This window comes from Lepidochelys kempii, chromosome 1 (assembly GCF_965140285.1).
Source record: "Lepidochelys kempii isolate rLepKem1 chromosome 1, rLepKem1.hap1, whole genome shotgun sequence".
Classification (NCBI taxonomy): Eukaryota; Metazoa; Chordata; order Testudines; family Cheloniidae; genus Lepidochelys; species Lepidochelys kempii.
The window spans coordinates 55866784-55891463 of NC_136380.1; the positions used below are offsets into that span (position 1 = coordinate 55866784).

The following is a 24680-nucleotide window of genomic DNA, read 5'->3' on the forward strand; positions in this document are numbered from 1 at the left end:
TCCTCCTCAGAATTTATTCAACCACCCGGGTTATTTCTGGATTAAGCACCCTCAGATTATAATAATGTGCTCCATCATTTTTTTAAAAAGGTTCTGCTGACACCCCACTCGCACCCCCTCCAAAACCTGTTCCCCTTCCCACATCTAATGATTTTAGGATCTAATCTGTAACGTGTGCTAATTTAAGAGTAATTCCTTCCTGTGGTTTTATTTAAGTTTTTGTTTCACATTTTCTAAATGTATTACATAAAGTTCTAATACATTAATCACCATCTCATGTCATAGCAATTTTATTAAAAGCTTATACTTACAAATATGCATTCTGAAGGGATTTCAGGAATTTTTGCAATTTTCTCTGAACCAGGCTTGTTGAACCAATGGCAACAATGCTTGAGCTGTGTAGAGCAGCTTCCAGCAATAAAGTATATCTACACAATATATCTTGTCAACTCAGGCATGGATTCTTCTTGTGTTTAGTCCCAAAGAGTTATAAACAAGTTAGTTTTATCACAATATGTTGTGATAAAATACTTAACACAGCCCTATAAGTTACTGTACCTGATACCATTCCAATTCCAGAAGAAATTCCAAGAGATAATTCCCCTTACATGAAGTACTGGAAAATCTGTTAGCTATTTTGCAGTTAGTGTTTGCTTATTAATATGGTATCATCTTGCTGAAATCCAAGACTTGGTACCATGAGGTATTTTTCCACATAAAATTGCTAATGCCAACAAGATTGTCCAAATGGGATCATCATTATTAAAAATATTAGGCAGTAAGGAATGTAATTACTACAGTGATTGAATATGACAACTGCTAATCACAAGTAGAATCCTGGTACAAATCTCATTTCCAGTATACAAGAAAGGACACAAAACCTTTTTAACATAATTTATATACATTTATGGCTTTATACAACAGTAAAGGATTGTTCTTGTGTCTGTAGGTACATCAGGCACTTCTCTGAAAATATCCAAATATGAACTTTAATTCTGCGATGTTACTGAATAAGAGCAGTGGAACACAGAAGTGTTGTTACACCACCCATGAGTAAAATTAGCCATATTTACAAGCCATTCTCTGGTGATATTGCTGGTTTGTGGAACAACCCTCAAAAAGGAGGCAAGTTTTAATGCCAAGGTTTTTTGTTTGTTTGCATAAACCACACTGCATTTTTACGTAATGATTACAAAAAACATGACATCTTATCTAAAATCAGTTATAAATTAAGAATCCTAGCAATTTCATAATGAAAATATGAACTTCAAATCAGTAAAAAAATAAAAAAGTACTAACATACATCCAGTGGTTTAACAAGTGCAAATTTTATACTATTTTATAATTGGTCCAATTTTAAGTTCTCTCCTCTTCTTAGGGATGCTCTGTTGACTTAAGCCAATAATAAGCAGTACAACTTTTGCTTATACATGTAGGCAATTTGTCAGTTTATCAAAGCAGAGCTTTCCAATTAATGCATCTACTATCTAAACATATATCATATAGCTATATTATGGAAACAATACATCTTTATATTTAAAATATCTGAACAGCTCTATAATACAATATACTTTTAATAACAGTACAAACCAGAGAAAAGTCAAAACCAAAGCTGCATAGGTAAGATCATCTGCACAATTCACAAAGCAATCATTTACAATAATTCTGACAAACTAATTTACTCCAACAGTTCGGTACTTTTACTGAAAAGAATTTATTACTAGAGGTCACATAATGTTTGCTTTCATGACAGACAACCTACCCTTCATTAGATTTCACAGTATCCCACAGTTACAAGCAAAAATATTAGAACTTTGACACACAAACGAAATAAAAAGAAAATGCAGAACCAAAATTCCCACCATCTATAAGTATCTATTCTGATAATGATCAAACAAGACTTCCTGCAGCCTATTTTAATTAATGAACTGTTGCATTCAAGCTCATCATAGCTATAAAAGAAAGAATATATTTGTAAGTTATACAGTAGCAATAAAATTATAAGAGGTAAACTGTTAAATGTAGAATTTTCAGCTCCTGCACCAGAGGGTCAAATTTCAAAGGGTCTCTCTTTTGGCACATAGAGGTCAAATAATTATATGACTCAGTACTTCACTTACTCTAGTCAATTGCCATTGGAAAGCAAAAATTTTGCACATGCACCAAAAAGGAGGCTCTTTGGAAACTGGTCCCAGAGTCTTCTGCTCGTGCCATGGCCAAGAGCTGTGATCACATTTCAGATATCATTAATAGGGAAGTTATTAGACAAATGCAGGCTGTTTTAGTGATATGCCAGCACTGAGCACACACTGTAATTAATATCAAGAACTTTTTTATGTTGTGTTTGTTAATCTTCAATCTCCTGGCACATCCCACAAATGATCTGGAGAATGACGATGGAGAAGATGGGAGCTAAATTGGGATTATAATCACTTTCCAGTTATGGATCACTTGAAAATAGTACAGCAGAAAAATTCATTTCCATCCCTGGGCCTATTGTAAAAATTGCAAATATTGTAAGTGCAGAATAAAAATCCTCAGTTTTTTGGTTGGTTTTTGTTTTTTTAATAAACAATGTGCAGTAATCAGTGGCAGGCAGGCAGGTTTACCTCCCCTTTCATCCCTCAAAACACAATTTAACTATGTAAATACAGCAAATATTTACCAAGTAAAGGCCCAATCCTGTAAACCCTGCTATGGGCCCAATCGCCTAAAAGTAAAGGTTTGCAGGACCAAAGCCTTAGTAACTAAAGCTATCCCTTCTCCCTAAAACTCTTGTGTTTATGTAACTTTGCTATTTCACTAATCTTCCCCACCCCCAGAAATGGAGAACAAATATGTCCTTGCCCTGAAATGTTATATAATGCAAGTTTTATCCCCCATGTAGTTTTATAGTAGCACTTTCAAACCCCCTAAAATAGAGTGCGATAATAAAAATGCTGACAGACCCTAAAACTAATGCTAAATACAAATGGAAATTCTGTCATTAACTTTATTAAAATATGAACATTCTTAAAACAAAGATCCTGCTTTTGAGTCCACAAACATTATGAGACCTCCATGAAATAAATACAACATGAAGCATTGTACAAGCATCTAACAATGAATACTTAACACTTTGTGGTAGTCAGAGTTAAAATGGTAATAGAAGCTGATGAAGTTTCTAAAAATGCATATATAAAACCGATTAAATATTTCCTAAACATGAAACGGAAAGTGTCTGTCTATACACATCACTCTTCTGCCAAAAAATATGGGACAGAAATGTTCTGAATGCAAGGTACTCAGTAAGCTTTTTTCTTTCTTTAGTAGCACTCTAAGGTGCTAAGCAAATATATAAAAATGTTCACTTCATCCAGTTAAAATACTGTATAAATGAAGGTTATGAATGCTGCCAGATTTTAGATTCTGTAAATTTTTTTTAGGTAGGCTATATAACAAAGTAAACTTTAATTATAAGAACAAAATAGCTTTATAACTATTCCAAATATTCTCTCAAGTCCAACAATACCATTCATTAATCTGGAAATCAGACCCACAAATATTTTTGCATAAATTTACATAATAAAAAGATCGGTAACATACCAATTGGTATATAATCTATTGTTTGTTTTGAACATTGACTATTCAATGACCTTATCTGGAACTTATTTACCAGGCCTCTGTTTTCTCATATGGAATGTGTATCAATTTTAACAAACACAAGGCAGTTCATACAGCTGCAAAACAATGTCCACAGTTGTCTCAATTCATCAGTTCAACAGAACACGGGTAACTTCAATAAAAGTTAAACTTACTCAGGGCATGAGACCACCACAGTATTACAAGAAGTTTATAGGTTTTTTTTGGACCAAACAGATATTTTTTTTAAAAATAATTCTCCATTTACAGCTCATACTGTACAAAAACTGAAAGCACAACATGATGCAAAAGTATTTTCTGTGATTATATGGTGTAGTGAATTTGGCACTTCAGAATAATGAAATTTCCAATGGCACAGTTCTTATCTACAGCAGCACATAACCTGCAAACACTGGGCAAACATCCTGTACAGGAAAAGTCTGTTTGCTGCCAATTTTGACAAAAGGAAAAAATGAGAACAGTTTTATCAAGAAAACTAAAAGAGGGGCGAAGGACATCTTTGGACTACTTTTCTCGGTTCCTGTTGTCAGACAAGTCTGAAGAGCTTTAAACTGTAGCCTAGGGGAAAAAAACAGAAAAAACACAGTGAAACAAAATACAAAATTAATGTTCACAAAAAAGCAAAAGAGATAGAATACGTGCTCCAAATAGCTCTAAGTCAGACAAGAATGAAAACTTCCACTTTATTGTTATTTTTATATATATATATTTTAATACTACTGGCTAGATGTCCAAAACTACTACTCTACCTGTCCAAATAAATGCTAGAAGTCTGTATTAGGTATCCTCATTGCATATGCGTAAGTGTAAAGTAATTTACAACCCATTAAAAAAGCTAGCAAGTTAGACAACAGTTAGATGGTAGATGCAGGCACATGACACTGCAAACCATTAAAGCTTTAAGCAATTCCAAATCTGTTAAAGCCTGTACTTTTCCTTTAAACTCATTTTCAGATTTTTTTTTTTAAAATAGTATGAGAATTTACCTTGCACTAACTCCTAGCCCGACACCCAGCTATGTGTGGTGGTCTTCACACTGTGTGGAAAACTTTGGTTAGGCAACACACTGTCAAAGTTAAAATCTAATGTTTCTCCATCCATAAGGTCATTACGAATAATTGACTCCATGTCACAGTCCAACCGTTCAATTAACATGTCATCTAAGTCACTGGGAAGCTTCTCCTGATGGAGAGAAACAATTCCCACTCTTCCATAGCCATTGCAACTGTTAACAGCAGCATAAGGGTTCATTGTATTCATATGCATTGGGTGACTCATAGGCACTTGTAATGAAGTTTTCACCGTGGACAAACGATTTAAACCTGAAGTATGTGACATGGCATTCACTGTGTGTGACAAGGCACGACCATTAACTGCAACTGTTGGCTGATTACGTCCTTGGTGTGGGTGGGCATTGGGAGTCATCATCTTGTTGTGGGATGGTTGATTACCATATGTTGACATCACTGAATCTGAGACCATCAGCACATTTTGGCCCAATACTCTACCACTAGGTTGAGAAACACCAGTATCTACTGATGCCAAGATATCATTGTGCGGAGGAGAATCAGAAGTTAGTAACTCCTTCAGGAGTCCTGCAGGACAGTTATATTGGCTGATCGTTCCATAGCTTGATTTACTGTCTTGAAGAGTTTGCATAGGCATCTGGGGCAAAGAGTTCATGCCAGCTTGAGCATATGTAAATTTTCGGTAGTCTGGATTTGGTGAACCTATACTTGTGGTTGGTGATGCAAATGAATAACCTGGTGTTTGCTGCATCATTGTCGCTGGAGAAGACTGGGTCGATACGGTCAGTGATGTACTAGGTGACAACAGGTTGAGATTATCCAAAAGATTCTCCATATTTTCAGAATTGCTCATCTCTGAAAGGCTGGGTAGAGTAGAAGCCATTTTGGTTGCTGATGAAGGATATACCATAGAGTGCACATCCCCATCTCCAAGGTCATCTTGTTCTGGCAAGATTGGAGAAAGTCTTCCACTAATTGTACTAGCATTAGAGCTAGTTCTAGGTCTAAAGGTACTCCAGTTATCAAAGTCATCATTACTGTGAGAGTTGGGGCTTGCAGGCCACTTTGAAAACTGTGATCCTGGGCTGTCTCCATTTCCTTCTTGGCCTGACTGAAGGGCTGCCTTTTTCTTGGCAGCTCTTCCTCTGCTTTTCGCAAACTTGCTGTTGTTGTCCATGGATGCTGCTCTTCTCCTAGGTGACTTTCCACTCTTTCCTCCTTCAGGGTTGAGCATCCACCAAGAACTTTTTCCTGTTCCCTCATTCTGCACCCTGATAAACTTGCTGTGCAGCGACAGGTTATGACGAATTGAATTCTGAAAGATAAAATATGGGATAAGAAAAGGGCCAGTTCTCTTTATCTCAACATGTAACATTTAAATGAGCAAGCCATTCTGATGCTACTTGTGTGAAAGATGCTATAAAAATAACTATGACTGAATTACTGTACAAAACACCAAAAACTTAACTGCTGTACCCAGTATCTTTTTTGGAAAAGGAATATTTTGCTTAATACCATTAATGTAACCTATCTTTCAAATTGCGCATCAAACCTCATCTGATAAACACAACCAGGGGCACTACTAGCAGGTTCTGCTAGAAATCCTTATTTACATGATTTTAACTCCTTCACTGGAGAAACGAAAAATCCCTTCAATTTTTCATTTAGTTTGAAAACTTAAGTGTAACGGTAAAGCTTGGAAGGGTGCTAATTTAGAAAGATATGTATTGGTTCAAAACTGGCTTGAACAAGTTAGCCATGCTTTGTCATATAATTTATCATATGGTTTAATTGCATTTGACATGATAAAAAGAAGAAATTGGCATGTGCCAGAGGCATCAATTTGAAACATGATAAGAGGACACCAAAACCAGAAAAATTCACTGAAGAACTGGTTCTCAACTTGATTGTATGAGTCCCTGCTAAAGTGTAGCCTGCATTTAGGCAATTTTATTAAACAAATGGATTTTTTAACCCAGTACATGAGGAACTGTTCCATTTCTATCTCTCTCTCTCTCTCTCTCATCACACATGCTACCCTGCAGTAATATCACAGCTTCAGGAGGGTTACTTCTAAACAAAGAAGATTTGAATAATTATACTTTTGTGACAAAATATTTATTAACACGACAAACGGTTTATTCACCACTTCAAAAACTTACCCTTTATAAAAACTCCTAAATGCAGGCCTCATACGAGACTGGATTCATTATAATCAAGTTGTAAAAACCTATTTTTCTGTAATATTTCTTTTTTATTTTAAATAAAACTCAAAAATTATGCTAAAACATGGGATTGCTGTAATACAGCAACTACAAGAAAATCCAGAGTTTATTAATATTAATGTTGTTGATAGCACTTTAAAGCTAAAGCATGACCCAGCCTCAAGAATACAATCACGTAAGCCCCAACCTGCAAACACACACAAGTAGTCCCCGTTGAACTCTCTGAGCCTATTCACATGCATAAGTAATTTCAGGATCAGGTCCCAAGTTAAACAGATAAAAATTGCAATTGCTAAACAATGAGGAAAGAGCGAAGACAAACAGCAGAGAGGAAATATGACTCATGGAGAGTTAAACTTCATCCTTAAAACCATCTTTTTCTCCTTGAACATTTTAGTATGTGAAATTAACCATTCTAATACCCAAAGGCACAAGAGTTAAAGGATGACTGTACCTCTGCAAAGAGAAGACACTGCTCATATCTTCACCAGAGCCACTGGAGCTTCTAGCCACCTTCTGAGACATGAATGGCTTCAGAAAAGCCACTGACCCCAGGAGATCCACAGCCAGCCAGAGAACACTCTGAAATCTCATGCCATTGATAAGCAATTTTGCATAGCCTAGCCCAAGGCCCCCATTCCTGCTGAAGGCAAGAAAGGGGCAGCATGTCTGCCTAAACGTTCCTGGTATTATTCCTCAAGTACATGAGCCAAGATCAAAGGGGACCGAACCATCAGGCAGGAACCCAATAACTGAGGATCCCACATGAGGAATAGGGGACAGCATCCCCAAAAGACCGTCCTCATGCTAAGGCCATCTGACAACTGGACACTGGTCGGTGGAGGACAGACAAGTCTCCAGATGCACTCTCTCCAGTTCTGACCAACCCAGGGAGCTTTTTCCCCCTCCATATGCTGCTGCAGGGCCACAGCTCTGTTGTTACAATTGTGGTTTACCCCCAGTTGTGAGTTCAATGGTCAGAAACTGGGTGAAAGCTCAAAATGTTATACTACCTACAACAGTGAGTATTGACAGAAAGGGTATGAAGAGATGCAGGAAAACTGGATTAGTGCAAATTAGTGGGCCTATCAATCAGACCCAAGAACTGTCATGACTTTCAAACAGGAGAATGGAACTGGAAAATGATGGATCAAAATTAGTGTGCTGGAAATTAGGCCTAATTGGTGGGCAAAATAAGATCTGAGAAGATGGCTTATTCCACCCATCACCCCCTTTTGAGGTACTTAGGGATTAAAATGGCAAAATGGACTCCTTGTGGATTCCTCAGGAAAGGCTGGCAGGCCTCTGCTTCACTCAAGAGACTGTGCCCGTCTCTGGTGAGCCGCAAGGGTCATTTTGACACTCAGACCTCAGGACACGAGTTGGAACACCTGACCACCACTGCTGGACCAGCGAGAACTATGGATTGATATATATGAGATTCTGCTCTGTCCTTCCTTCCCTTGTGTGTTCCTTTCTGTCCTCCTATCCTCTCTCTCCCTCAGCTTTTCAACTGCACCAGCATAATGGAATAAGATGGCCCATCCAGTCCTTACCAGTCTGAGGAGGACTGGTGAAAGAGGAACCTGACCGGGGCAGCCAGCAGGGAAGCAAGCAAGCAAGCAAGCCAGGGTCTAGAGCAAGAGCGGTCATGAGTGGCCTGACAGCTCAAAGCATCTACCTGTGACTGACCAGCCACCTCAAGTCATAAGAACATCAACAAAAAGCCACAGTCCTCCACCATTACTATCTCTTCTTTCCCCCTTGTTTCTGGTTTGTCAAACACAGGAAAAGTAACCACCAGTCACAGGGTCAACTCAGCATTTTACAGCAGAACTAACCCTTTCTTCCCCACAAAGGATTATTTCACAAAATAAGAGACTAACCAGTATCTTCTCTCTGAAAAAGGAACTTTTAATCACAATGAATCTCACTGAGTTATGCCAAACAACTTCATTTCCAAAATGCTTTATGTTTCATTTTTGATTCTCTGTCTCTCTCATGTATTCTAATCAATATAGTTCTATATCCTGGTGTGACATTTCTAATGTGTTTGCCACAGGACTAACCAGGCTGATGTCTCTGCACTCAAAACCCTGAGACATTTAAAAGTGCTTAGTGTTATACACGGACAGGGCCATGTTAACACCTTCACCTCTTTGGGCCCACTTGTTCCTCTGAAATTAATACAACCACCCTTTCCTCAAAGCTACCATCACTCAACTAATGAGTACATCTCACTGCCTGTACCAACACCCAGATGGAAGAAGTTAGCTTGCTGACTTGGTTGAGACCAGAGAAGGCAACTAAAGTATTGTCTCTCAACCATCTGAAGTCTCTAGCTGCTATGGGACCTGTCAGAGGATTCTCTTTGTGAGGAGGGGCTCTGCCACATGTGGAGATGAGCAGATATTGATGTCCCAGCTCTGCGACACCAATCTCTTTTTAGTCCACCTCCTGGGGCCACAGAAAACAGTTTAAGGAGGGTGGCCTGTTCTTCTGTTCTGTCTAAAGGAGAAAGGGTAGCAATACCTTCCTGACAATGGCTCTAGCAACTTGGGGCATCTCAAGGGGCACATTGTCCCTCTTTTTCCATGCAATGGTGGCAGAGGCAGATCTATACCCAGATGGAGATACAAAATGCAGCCAGCAAGTCAGCAGTGGCAGGCTCCTCTCCCACGCTAGCTACTGAAGATGCTTTCAGGGTCAGGTACACTGAAGATCTTCAAGACTTCAAAAACAAAGCTAAGAGTATCTGCCAAAGGCTCTGCTGCAAATGTGAGCTGCCTCACTGCTGCAGGGAATCTAGAAGAATTTTAGAAACAAAAAAAGTTTAAAATTGTCTTTTTAAAAGGTAAAAAGTAATACAATTAAAAAAATACATATCAATATTAAGGCCAGAATTTCCACCCTCCATTGTGAAGGGGATGTTTTTGTTTGTTTGAAACAGGCTCTCTAATATGAAATAGTTAGAATGGGGATATGCCCTTCTTTGGCATACTACATCTTTCATCTCTGATCCGAGGATACGTACTCTAGTTAGAACAGTGGGGATCACCATTTTTTATTCTCATATAAGGGCCTGACCCTGTTAGGTGATAATACTGCCTGTTGATGCTGTGTACCTCTTAACCACCATCATATTTGCTGGGAGTTTAGGGCTCTCAGTACCTTGCTGTACCCAGATCGAATGCCCTTCTCTTCACCACACCTGGCATCTTAGCTATTGGCTACAAGCCAATGAGGGCCAAAACACAACTCCTGTGGAGGACCAAATGTCACTCTTTGGTCAACCATGAAGTTCACTGTTGCCCCTTCTACAGGCTGAACTCACTCCATCTGAAGCACTCTTGAGTGGCAACAACTCAATGTTAAAAGAAAATTATTCTGCAAGGCTGTTGATTAAAAGCCTCCTGCACTAGTTCATTTTTATTGTATTTTGTAAACATACTCCACCTTGGCACAGATTTAGTGTTTACTATTAAAAAAAAAAGTATCAAACACACAAAACATTAGGCCATACAAATGTGTTAAATATTTAAGAAATTACTGCAATTCCTTAGTCATCAAAAGTGTCATAAACGGGTATTAGTGTACTGAGGACATTTGAGGTCACTCTTTGAGTAACAAAGCTGTCTCCTAACTTTGCCAACAATAAAAAAAAATTTTCCTAACAGGAAAAAGTTTGCAGCACAGAGCTTGTTACATAAATTCCTGTTTTTCACACAGCCAGCAGGACATTAAAGAAGCTATGATTTACTAACTTGGAAAAAGTGTTGAAGAGGTAAATCTTGTGAAAATATGCATGGCTGTTAAAGTGATGTTGTGTCTACAGACCTTTGCCAGACACAAACATGAGTGATAAAAAGTGTAGTTTCAGCAATGGAACTTGGCAGCATGATGAGCAAGTGTGGTTGCAAGATTCAGAGGCATTCGTTTCCGAACCACCAGCCAAGCGCCAACGTGTAGCTTTTTTTGCTGCGGATCACTTAAAAACTGTTCTTTAAAATTTAATTTGAAGTCAACCCTTTAAACTGGATTTGAAAGCCATGAAATGCAAATTGTATTTAAACTGATTTTAATGCACACAAGCAAAGCATGTCAGTTAAATTTCAAAGCATGCAAGCTGGAATTTTATCAAAAGCTAATTATGAATATGGTAGGACTGCTGCCACCTGTGGGGTGGTCCTTGGGATTGATTCTATATCTTTGATCCTAAAAGAAAGTTAATGAAGTCTCCAGTTCTATTTGACCTTTGAAAAAAAAACTGGCTCTGCTGTATTTCAGTATAGACTATGGTTTATGACTGCTTGCTATTATTTACTTATCTGAGAGTCAGAATGTACCACTGTAATTAACAAATACAGTACTGACTTTGTAATTAGCAAATAATATATAATCAATTTTAGGAGGACCCGTGGAAGCTATTTGTTTCTGTCAATGCACAAATTTTTCAGCTATAAATTTACTTCAACTAATTTTAAAATGAGGTAAAAATCTCTCAATCCCCACCACCCCTTTTCCCTGTGACACAGTGACTTCAGCTGCTAATATACTGAATTTAAGGCAAGGATATAAATGTATTAAAAAAACAAGCAATCCAAAATTAATTGGCAGATGTCTGAAAACTATAGCTTTCTTCATTTTCCAGACTTCTCTAAAGGGAGAATACCCTTTTTTTTGGGGGGGGGGTAGATTTCACACTGTTTACAAAGTAAATTGTTCTCTGAAGTCATATTTTTGGTTAACTGTGTGGAGCAAGGGACATTTGAGAAAACATCTCCACTGCAGTATATCCAGATTAATAAATATGGACAAGAGAAATATGTACAATTAGGTTGGTTTTATTTTCTTCATACCGAAAGATGATGCAAACATGGGACTGAGAAGTAGGAAAGAGAGGTAACTTACCCTACAATAACTATGGTTCTTCAAGATGTTGTCAATGTGCACCCCACTATAGCCACGCATGCACCTCGTGCATCAGATCGAAGTGTTTTGAATAGCACTGCCCGTTAGAGCTGTGCATGCACCCTCTGCCTCCTCGTGATATCTTACAAGTCCATAACTGGTAGGGCAGCCACAATCCTTCCTCAGTTCCCTCACAACTGTCAGTGGCCTGGCCTGGCCAAGAATGTCGCTGGGGAGAGTGTTCTCTTCCTGTTGCTAGAGTGTACTGGAGATCGGCTGCTAGAAGAATGTGAAGGGCAAACCCCAATACATCCTGTAGGGCCCCAGCAACATGCCATAAGGATGTGGCAGACTTGTTAGATATTAGATAGTCAATGCCATTCCTGATTGGGCAGCAGCAGCAGGCCCCTGAGGGAGAGCCCGCTGGCCTTTCAGTGGTGTCTCCTATGGATCTCAGATGAGAGGATTCTTTGCTCAAAAGGATGTGAGTACATATACCCTGGTGATGGAGGGAAAGAGTAGATTTCCTCTTGAGGTGGCACTAAGGTATATGGTGCTCTCAGTACCAGGATCTTCACTGGTACCAGTAAGTGCCTCTGTATCAAAACACAATCCTGGTTCTTGTAGGGGCACACCAAGTAGCTGTGGTTCAGGTGTAAGTGTGGATGCTGCATCCTTGGATCACTGGTACTGGGGTTGGTGTTGGAGGCATTTTTCCTGTCCTGCAGACCACTATGTATCAGCAGCTCTCCATGCCACCTGGGGCTTAGTGGTTCTCTCTCGTGAGGCCTTAAGAAGATTGACCATGCGTGAAGGCACTGAGCGACACCTGGATTCTTTGCCTCTGTGTTCACAGTCTTCTCTCTTGGTGCTGGACTTCAGTAGTGGAGCGGTCAGCATCTGCTTTGGTGCTGGTGTCATTGCTAATGCTGGTCTTCGGTGTCATGTCTGCCAGGTTGGAAGCTGGACAAAGCTGGTTTGTCCAGTACCAGGCCTCTGGTGACTCTCTCTTCTCCATGTGAAGAAACCCCACAAATTGTTCCAGGAGATGAAGCTTTTGGTGGCATTGGAACAATTTTTATAGTGATTGTGCTGAGAGCCACTGAACCAAATTGTAAACCCTGCATATGATGGAAACCACGTCAAGTCAGGGGGTGCTGCCGCCATCACCCCTAGTTTCAGCAACCTTGTATCAACCTCACATCTTGCGACTTACACGTTCTCACTGTGAACACCAGGCATACTGAGCATCTACTCATTATATGGGACTCTCCTAGACAAAAAAAGGCATCTGCTGAGCTCATTTTGCACTGGGATTAATCTGTCACAGGAAGGCAGGGCTTGGAGCCCACATGCTTACGATTTGCTAGGTTGAGGTGTCTTACACAGAAAGTCTTATGGAAGCGTGGGGGAGCCTGACAACCTAATTTTTAGTCCAGACAGATCAAATTCATTCGCAGCAGTTCTTCACAGATGAAACGAAAGAGTTTTGAAGGAGTTTGGGAAGATGTAGTTGAGGCTACAGACTAGCAAGTTGCACACTTGCTGGCCTATGTGTCGCTGCCGTGGGTAGTACGAAGGAACTGAGGGTCACAGCTGCCCTTCCCTTTAGGCCCTCCTACAGAAGCAAAAGGAGGCAGAGAGCGCATGAACCCCCAATAGGCATTGCTCTTCAAAAGACTGATCTCGCACGCACATACACCTACAGCGGGATCCACACTGACACTCTACAAAGAGCTTCAGATGTCTATTTCCACATCTGCCACTAACTCACTGGGGGGCATTGGGCAGGTAACATAGAAACCTCTATCTCTGTTTTCCGATTTGTAAAACTGGGTTGATAACATTTTCCTATTTGCCTCACAGGGGGTGAGGAAAGGATCAAAGCAAACACTCTAGAACTGTAAAACGTTATATAAGCGTTAAGTATTACAGTAATGATATAGAATGTACACACATGCAAATACAGAGAAAGGAATAGTAATGCACCCATTCCAAACTCATGCTGATATAACCCTGCTATCGCGTCACACTTACGTATTTCTATTTCTAATAGGGACAAAGCCACTCGCAATGTATGTAGATCATCTAAATAAGTGCAAATTAAACCTTTATAACTATTCTTTGTATAAAAAGGATTCCCAGCTTCATGCTTGAGTGTAATAAGAATATATTGTGCACTATGTACATAATACTTGCTAATATATCATTTTACTTTTAATGGGAATAAGTTTGTGCTGGAGGAAATGTAACATAGGACAATCAGAATTATTTGCAGTGAAAAGCACAGTAACGATCACCAGAGACATTTGTGAGATATAGAAAGGCAGTCCCTCCATTAAAAAATTCAGCCTACATTAAGATTTAAAATTAAATTTTGTGCAGCTACCATCAACACAACTACGTGGGGAAAATACCAACAAATACTACAGTGTGGTAACTGTTGAAGATTCAGTTAAAGAAAATTAATCTTTGATTGGATGCAGGATCTGAACTGGATACTTTATATAAACAATAGACTTTGCTGAGAATTGAGAGTCAAAATACTGAACTAGGATATAAATAAAAACAGACTACAAAAGATTCTGAGATTTGCAGACTAGCTGTGAAGGATGACACTATATATTAATAAAGTAACAGAATAATGATCCAGTGCCAGAATCCCTAGAAATCATTTAAAAATATTATTCCACAACTATAAGGGGTGTGGCTTTTTTGTTTTGTTTTTCCAGACAGCAGGAATGATTACAATCACTCAGACAAAAATGTTAATACTAATTTCCTGTTTAACAGACAGTCTATTTCACCTTTGCCACACTCTCCAGTTACACCCAAGTCATCACAAATAGACAGTGTGGCACTGTTTACAGAAATTTTTTTTTTAAAGGTAGCTTAACTGAAGTGTTTTAGCTCTAATTAACATGCAGAAGTTCTCATGTGAACTAAATATATCAATTCTATTTGACAACAGAGGACTCTTAAAATACTATAAACACCCTCCCACCCAGAAGATGCAAGAGAGTGGGAGTCTAGTCTTAATGTATGCCCATAAAATGAGAAATATATTGACATCTGAAAATAAAATGTAATTACCTTGTCTTTATTATGTTAGGCTAAGTTAACACTGGGAGGGCTTTCAGGGAAGGAAAATCATAGAGATTAAAAAATAGTCCATCACATTAGGGCTTTGGGAATAAACTGCTAGAAAAATACAAGTCTTTGTTTGGGCACCCATATTAGGTGAAAGGTAACTACCCAGGATAAAGACTGATGTAGTAGCTTGTCATCTCTCTCTCTGTAGAGATAAAGCCTGTCCCCAGTTGGGGGTCTTCCTTAGGCTGCTTTGGCTGGAAGTCAAACATTTTGTTTTGAGGTCAATGAAGACTGACCTGAAAATTCTCCTTTATTGAAGAATCTGGCACTCCTGAGCCTTGTACCATCTGCCTCTGTGGAACTGGTTATCACTTCTGCTGTACCTTGTGGAGAAAGAGCTATGAAAAGACTCTTCGATCTTATAAAGCAGCTGGTGCTCCCTCTTGTGCTGCCTAGAGGGTTGGAGTGTCTTTTTATTCTTATTGGAGGACTCGGTCATTATCTTGTCCATTGACTCACCAAGCAACTTTCTTGTTTTCCTGCATGTGTATTTTCCTGCATGTCATAGTTCCATTTATGGAGCCATATACACCTACAAGATACCATGTGGTACCCTACCACTCTAGACAAAAAGAAAGGAGTCTCTATGTATGCATCTGATGTATGAGACACCAAATAATTGCCTGAGTGGGTCTCAGTTGGTGGGTGGTCTTAGCTCATAGAAACAATCCATCCAGTAGCACCCATCTCTGCCAACTACGTGGATGTCGATGATGCTCTTGGGGACGCTAACGTGGACTCAGTTTCCTCTCAGGAATAAGTCCCCCCTATCCTGCCTGTGGAGTCCTTCGGAAGGAAATCTCCTTCATTAGGAATTGTTGTTTCCTTTACTAAGGATAAGGTTCCTTAGGTAGGGTGACCACATGTGAATTACATTGGTGAACACTGCAGATCCTTTTGTAGCATGTCTACTGCAGCATTCAGGTTACTAGTTCCCACTGTGATCAGATGACATCCTCCAGAGCCAAGTGGACAGGACAATAAAAGTCCTAGTTTGATAAAGCATTTCCTCATTTTGTGCCTGCCTTCTCTCCAGAGCCAGGTCTCCAAGTGACCTGGGGTAGAAGAGAACCAGAGGCACAAGACAAGATGTGCAGGATAAACCGAGTCAGACAATTAGCCCTCTTCCCACACAGTCTTTCAGTTAAGAGGCTTTGGGGGGGAGGGTGTTATATGTGGGGACTTCTGTGCTTGGAATTGGTGGAATTTGCACATTAGGAAAATGGATTCATTGGGTTTTTTTCTATTGAGCCCAGATTGGGGTGGCCTACAAATCTTCTTTGGAGGCTTATGCGTTTTTCCCCATAGAACATGGCACTTTACTTTCATAGGATCATAGACTCTCTGGGCTCGAAGGGACCTCAGGAGGTCATCTAGTCCAAACCGCTGCTCAAAGCAGGACGAATCCCCAATTTTTGCCCCAGATCCCTAAATGGCCCCCTCAAGGATTGAACTCACAACCCTGGGTTTAGCAGGCCAATGCTCAAACCACTGAGCTATCCCTCCCCCACACTTTGGGCCCACTGTGGACCTGTTGAAGAGGAGAAGGGAACAGATCTAAGATGCACCCAATCATCTGTGAGGGGATCCCTCCATGTCTCAGACTTGGCCATTTCTTCCTTTCTGGGGCTTCTTTCAGCACAGTCTCTCTGGACAGTACCTGGTCCTGGGAGAGAATGGGCCGTCTCCCCTGTGGTCAGACATATGGAAGCAGCAGTCCCTAAAAGGATTAGACTCCATATTTAGAAAATTGCCTGATTGGTGGGAAAGCTGAAGTCCGAAAGATGAAACGTCCAGGGGAAAAAAAAACACAGATGGGCCAAACCAGGGTACATGTGTTGGGTGCCTCCTGGTCTCATCACAGCTTTGTTAGGGTGGGACTGATGCTAGGATCTGGCAGACCTGCAGTCTACAGCAGTGGCTGGCTGACCATGCCATCTCTGTTGGCTTCACAAGGTCCTTCAATCCTTTGTCCATCTTCAGAGCACTGTCTTCCCTACACCAAGTCAGCCACGTTCCGCTGTTGTCTGTGAACTCCCTTGTTGAAAGGGACTATGTTCACTGTGCCTTGGCCAGAATCGCAGAAGCACAAATATCCACTGTATTACTGGCGAAGTGCAATAAGAGCTAGATTTTTTCCCTTGAGGAAGTTAGCTAAGCATACATACAGGTGAGAAGCCAGATTACACTACCAGTATTCTGGGCAACAATAAGGTATGCTGATGCAATTGTAGTTTGGATTCTCAGAGTCGGATACTTGTTTTAAGTGGACACAGAACTGATGGTTGATAGCTATGCATCTTAATATTACTGCCATCATCTTTGAGACTGCCTTTGAGATGTGTTTAGCTTGCAGTTCTTCTGTGTGAGAAACATTAATATCCGTCACTGCTTGTTTTTATGACATCTGTTTGTATAACATTGTGATGCTCTGTAAGGCTTGTGGAAAAAAGTGTTTATATCACTGACTCTAAACAATGTTACTCTAAGGAACGTTTATAAGGGTTCAATGGACATTATTCAGAGGAGGCAGAATATTATTGGTCAAAGCTAGCCTTGGCAAGCAAGCAGAGGGCAGAAAAACTAGAAGATAATGTTTCTTCTCCCTATTTTGGAGAAGGTGGAATCTCATGACTCCATTAATGTAGGTTATACAGCACCCAGTAAACGGGAAACAAATTTACTGGTTTAATTCAAATTCCACATTAACACAGAAGTGCCTCTGCAAGCAAAGATCACTTAACTTTAGTTTTTGCTTTTACTTTCCCTCCTTCCCCCACAACCCTTCACAAAAACAAAACAAAAACAAACAAAAACCCCACCTTTTAGTTTAAAAAATTATTACTATGAGAATTTAAACACAAAATGTCAGGACGCTCAAGGATCTCACGAAGTTAATTAAAATGCAACTTAACTGATAAAAGTATTAATAATTGCAAACGGTAACATAAAATACTATGTGCGCTCAAGCTGGACAAAGCTAATGTGGCCTGGGTTCCTTTCCTTGTGCACTTCTTGAATGTGTGCACACAAGTACAGGAGAACAGTGTACACATGCACATGCCACACACACAGATATCACTTCACCCACCTCCGGAATGAAATGCAACTACAGCAGCTGTTGAACAGCCGATAGCAACACTAGGCCTACCAAAAACATCTTGACAATCGTGTGCTGTGACCACTGCTTTTCATGCTGACCAGTATTGTCTCGTTATTTCCTTGTGCTCCCCTTGTCCAGTTATTGTATCCATCTATTGTCTTTTATCTTGTACTTAGACTGTCATCTCCTCAGTGCAGGCACTGTGTTTATGTGGCATTTGTACAGTGCCTAGCACAGTGGGGCCCTGGTCTAAGACTGGGTATCCTAGGCACTATTGACCACGACCACCACCACCTCCTCACTCTAAGTCAGGAAGAGAACACTGCTTTATGCAACTGAATCTGCAAGAGGAAACAGACTGAACAGAAACAGGTATATAACCAGGACACGGGCCAACACCCTATTCTTGCAAAAACCACTATAGCATGTTTAATATCCGGAGGTAGTCAGGATATCAGTCTTCAGCTTCATATAAAAGAAAGCACCTCCAACACTGCAGAATCCAACACCCAACTGGAGCAGCGATTCAAAGCAAAGACAACCACCTTACCCAAAACACCAACACTGCAACCTGCAGTTTTGTGTATTTCTCCTGAAGGTCTCCCATAAAGTTATTGACTGGGCCTAATCTCAAGGTGGTATGGATACAAACCATGGACATTCTTTAAGACCAAAGTACCCAGCTGTTAAATCTATGCCTTTTTCTGTTTACTTATTTAAAAATTTATACATGACAACAGTCTAACTTTTAAAGCAAATTGTGAGCTTTGCTGTAAGATTCATATTCCAACTGCCATGTTTGAGCCTTGAGCAAAATATTTTTCCCCTTACCATTTAAGCCAGCATATTATACATTTCTGAAACAGTTTTAATGAAAATACTAACAAACAGTTAAAAGGCATCTTAACAACCCAAAAGACTAGTTGTTTTTTGTTTTGTTTTTTAAATATAAAGGCACACGTGTCAAGGCCTTACAACTTCATCCCCTTCTGGTAGCTATTTCTTTTAAGGATTCCAATTTTGTTTTTCTCTTTTGTATATTTAAACTAGATATTTAATAAAGAGTTTAAAAGATAGCCAAATGGTGATACAAGATCTCTTCAAAGAGATAATTCATACATTGATTTGTTTGGAATGCGATACACTCGCTTTTAAAATTTAGAACCTTAGATTATCAGAATGTTATCTATAAGAACTGCCATTTGCAACAGCTTCCAAGATGCTGGAGGATATTTTAAGGCCTAGTTGAATCTCTTAAAAATAAACTTGAAAGAAAAAAAGGAATGCAAGTTTTCTGTAGCTTTAGTTTTTAATATTACTTATACAATCACATCTAAAGGTAAACTACTGTTTATAGAGTTACTGTAGCAATTTTCCACTACTGTATCATTAGTTTACCCGTGCACAATGTTTACGAACAAGTTCATAACCAAGCATTCATTGAACAGCTGGAAGAAAAAGGGCCATAGATTAAGGTCCATGATTTGCTTATTTTATTATTTTTAATTTAAAAGATTTGGGGAACGTTTCCAAATTTGTCTTGCTTTAAAAATAAAAAATAAGAAGTTCCCCCCAGGAATGCAGAGTGTTTTCAGACATTTTGTTGGTTGATCATTCATACATTCATAAATTATTTGCAGTATTTGGCAGGCCATACCTCTTCTGTTTTAAAATGTTTATTTTTGTTCCTTTAGGTTATTGTTTAGGCCTGGTCATACATCTCTCAGGTTGTTGTGAACAGCAAAAAAGGAAATAAGCGGTATCTGAATGTTTTTACAGTGGGATATAACCTAGTGGTTAAGCAGCAATACAATGCCTGCCTATTCAATAGGAACAAGGGTGAAGATAGTAATATTAACTAGAAAGTGTCAGTTTGTAACACTAAGAAAGCAGAGTTCTAAGAAATATTTGAATACATAGTACACACAGAATATATGTATGCATGCACCTACACGTACTGCACATGTACCTTTAACAATGTTCAAGCTGGTGAAATCACTGTCTTAATGCAATGCTGCTTTGCAGACACGTCTCCACTACACTTCCCACTACCTTCTTTTGCAACAACTAAACACCATTTAAAGCCATTTATTTTTCATTACTTGGCTCCCAAAGATGGTATTATAACAACAGGCACTTTTTATTAACACTGGAGAACAAAATAATTATGTACTCTAGATCTATTTTAAAAAAAAATCAAAGTACAAAAAAGCAACTGGATATAGCTGAGTAGAGTAAACTGTGCTTTGGTATCACTGGAAATAAATGTCTTCTTATGGGTCAAGTTGGAACTGATAGGTATGCCTACCGGTATTCTACCCCTAAAGTTACAGTGTTCACACCCAGTGCTGCTAAATTCTTGTTCATACCACAGAAAATCTGTAGGTCAGTTTTAGGGAAAAAATATCAATTGCATATGGGTTTCATGTGGATTTGCAGAGTAAAGAGCGTTCCCAATTTAGTTACTATTTTCAAGGATAAACACTCAAATCGGGTTGTTTAAAGGAAGGAGACAGAGTTTTCCAGCTTTTTCTGTCGTTTGATTATGAAACAAGAGGAACATAAAGATTGGCAAATCACCTATAAAGAGAGGGATAACCTTCCAGTCACCAGAATACAAAATAATGGGGAAGACCCCTCCAACTTCATTAAATGCTTTGCTTTAGTCAGTTTTGAGGGAAGCAAGATTTCTCCAAAACTCTCAGAAATCAGTTCCAAAATAATAATAAAAAATACATATCACTTAAGAGGCCACACAGCAAGAAGGCAAGACACTAGTTTCATCTAAGGTACACAAACCTGCTTTTGTTGGTTAAGAGAACAGGAGGTGAAGATCCTGATTTAAAAACCAAACAAAACCAAACAAACAAACCTTATGTTTGGATCATCTCAATTTGAGCCTCAAAAAACACACTTGCTGGGAAGAAACAGGTTTTTCTGCTATTTCATTTGACAACCATTTGACTCCCCAAATTGAAGGACTCTATAGCCTACCAAAATGAACTTTTTCTGGAAATCTACTGATTAAATCACAGCAGAGTATGGATATCCAAAAATACCCTTCTTTTGGAACTGGAACACATTCAACTAGCTTGCTCAATTCATCTGCCTAATACTTTTGGCACAGCAGAGAGCATAAAAGCTTGTTATAAAGCATGCAAGAAGTTAGCTAGATAAAACAATGGAAAACCTTTGTGAGGGAGCAAGCCCTTGCATGCAGATTAATAAGACGATATAATAAATCTTTTCCATCTCTAAATTTTATGATGTTACATAACCTCTAATAACTAGTGATCAGAGATTTGACTGGGTCAAATTATTAGCAACAGGGGAATAAGTTTTCCTATGGATATTGTCACCTGCATCTATTCATGAGGGTTTTTGGGGCTACATAGGGTAGTTCTAACATCCATCTTTGCCTCCGCTCCACCCCAATTTTCTAGGCATATTAAACTGGAGAGAGCAACATTAGAAGAATCTTTGGAACATAGCAATTAACACGCCAGATCATACCAATGTCCAACTAGATCAAGTATCCTGTGTCTGACACGGCCAGTACCAGATGCTTTAAAAGGGTACTAAAAACACCATGGTGGATACTCTATGGAGTAATCTTTTGTCCACAGAAGTAGTATTATTCCTAATTTTCATTAGTTAGTAGTTGTCTTATGCTCTGAAGCATGAAACTTTATATCCCGTTTAAAAAAAATACTTAAATCAAGGAAAAACTATGAGAATAACTATCTTGTGAGATGGGTCCTGTAGAAGAGCTATTTTTAAAGATTCAGTCTTTTTCAAAAGGCTGTGAGAAGGCTGATTTAAATGAGAATGACGTGGAATCTGCTAGCCAAAGCCTTAGCCCTTCTGTACTACAAGTTACCACAAAAGAAGCCATGCTGCCTTTTAATAGTGTAAAAATGCCAAATGATAATGTAACCCACACACCTCCTGGGTGTGGTGTTCTGTCCCATCTAGTGGCACAGAGACCACATAGAGAGATTAATGAGTTTCCTCTACAGCCTTAGCTATGAGCCAGCTGGCTTTTAGCTCATGCGGTAGAGGCTCATGCACTAAGCTCCAGAGGTTCCAGGTTCGATCCTGCCCACCGATGACTTGGATCTTTCAGCATTACATACAACACTTGAGTGTTGTGCCAAAGGATACAGCAGCATTCAAATCTAACTCTAAGTTTATTGTTGCACTTGGCTTACATTGTTTCTTGTGTTTGGCTTACATTTTTACACAGTAGATTCACTGTGCACAGATACCTTCAGGGTGGGGGAGACTAAATTTACACCTCTGTCTTGCCTTCTTCTTTGCCAGCCTCCCCATCCTCTGCCTCAAATGAGGCACTTAGAATGGAGGAGCTTAGCTCCCCGGCACGCTTCTCTCCAATTATTGCTCCTGTACCATCAAATCCAGAATCCCACGTATCCCATATTGCCAATCCCAAGCATTCAAAAAATCATATTTTAAAAAATAGAATGGGGGGGTACTTGCATTCTGTTTTTTGAGCTTTTATGAATTGTTCACACTAACTTTTCTCTGCAACCACCAGGTCTAGAAATTTACTTTATTACAATGGAAGCAAGATTCTCATGTAGTCAAATGATTTCAGGAGCTGGGGCTTTAGGAAAAACACCTAACAAAACATTGTTAGGCTCACACTAACATCATGGAAGCTGGCAACATTGCTTAGGGCTTCCCCAGGAAGGCAGACGACAGTGAGAGGAGGGCATGAAAGGCCCCTGTATAGCTGGTTTGAGGGAGGGGAAAGGCAGCATTAAACTTAATGCCAGTACATCATATAAGGAGGTCTTGAGATATCAGGGTCAAAGTTTCTTAAAAACCTTGTTCCAGAAGGACATCTGAATGATTTTCTAAGAAGAATTTTAGCATCCCTACATTTACTCTGCTGACTAAGACTACAGAAGGCTGATCTATCAGTAGCAATCCCTAGGGCTTATTTTGAAAAGACATAAGGTAATATCTTTTATTGGACCAGCTTCCAATGGTGAGCTTCACTCAGGTCTCTTCTTCAGGTCTGAAACTCAAAAGCATGTCTCTTTCACTAGGAGCAGCTGGTCCAATAAGAGACATTACTTCACCCACCTTGTCTCTCTCATATCCTGGGACACGCATGGCTACAACAACGCTGCAAACAGTGGAAGATATCTTATTTCAGAAACATATTTTAAACTAAAAGCTAGAAACATCAGCATCTCTCACCCATTTTAGTCACTTTTGCTAACTTCTTTGAATTGGAGAATCCTTCAAGGAGCATTTAAAAGAAAGCACATGATTAAAAAAAACTTTTAAGGCTACACATTCAGCCTTTGGGAGAGTTTTGGAGAAACGTTTAATCTCAGTTTCAATATTGTTCCAGTTAAATCAATTTCTGTATGGTTTGGCTGACTAATGTGGACAATGCGAAGCCATGTTTAAACCATATTTAGATTCCTTTCACCTTATAAACAAACTTCTCAGAGACCCAGTTACAATATGCCCGTCTCCTAGCATGATTAAAGGTATAATTCAACCTTGTAATGCAGCTGAGACCTAATTTTTAAATGGCCCCTCAACCTGTGTTACTGCCTAGGTTTGAGACAATTTGGGGATATCATTAGGTACTATGAAAAAAGGATTTTAAACATGCACGTGAACTATCACATTTTAATTAGGCCCCCGACAATGGTTTTTAAATCAGTACAGACATCCCTTTAGCATCTCTCTAGCTTACAGGCTACAGAATGGTTTTAACCATTTGACTTCATCCACATTTTTTCTTCTTTACACTAGAAGCCAGTACAGTAAGAACCATGTTTACACTATGTTTGAACACTGTTTCCAAACTTTGCTAAAGGGTCAGTGTGGGAAAACAAGCTTAAACCAGATTTATTTTAGTGAGCATTGCTGCGTTAAGATGTCAATGTAGTGGTGAGTTGCCTATCAATAGATACTTGAAAACTGTTACGGAGTATGTCAAAAAATAAAGCAAAGAAGTTAAGAGTCTAGCACTACAAAAGGTGCACCAGAAGCGTGCAAATGTGCATTTGAGAACTGTGCTTTTGAGGACTTTTGACTTTCAGTAAAAGCTGTACGTTTGTCAGGAGTTTCACAAAAAAATGTGAAAGGGACCGTTTGCAATGAAAAACAGAATAGTTTTACTAAAAATTTGAACACAAACTTTCCAGCTTCTGAATTTTTGTCTGTTTACTGCACAAACACAGAGGAAAGTGTGGGAGATGCAGTGACTGAGCTTGCTGAGGAATGGACAAGAGTTCTGGAGATAGGTGGGAAATGGAGTACTGGCTGCGACCCGCAGACTTGGCTTAAGAGAAAAGGAACCCAACTCTCCTCATATAAAAACATTATTTTCTTAGATCAGAAGAGAGCAAAGACCTGTTCCCTTTCTCCCAAATTCTTGTAGTTTCTTGTTCCTCTCTTCCTAGTGCTGTTCTCTGTGATCTAGTCTGCAGGACAGGGTCCTTGTTACAGCTGCCTCAAAAGGATGAAACCATTCAAAAATTGAGAATTTAAATTTAGAAAGGGACAGCTTAGAGAACATAGTAACAACTAGCAAACAATACTGCTTTTGCAGGGTCAAGGCACATAAAG

General features: G+C 39.3%; 1 protein-coding gene across 1 annotated transcript in view; it reads right to left on the minus strand.

Annotated features, from left to right (window-relative positions):
* Positions 1-266: 266 nt before the first annotated feature.
* The window catches only part of FOXO1 (forkhead box O1), an 85406-nt gene continuing 60992 nt past the window's right edge, over positions 267-24680 (minus strand). The window contains exons 2-3 of the mRNA XM_073342645.2: positions 4629-5985; positions 267-4200 (exon numbers count right to left, since the gene is read on the minus strand). Of these exons, the coding sequence (XP_073198746.1) occupies positions 4642-5985 (1344 nt within the window). The 3' untranslated portion in view covers positions 267-4200; positions 4629-4641. The remainder of the gene's footprint in view (positions 4201-4628; positions 5986-24680) is intronic.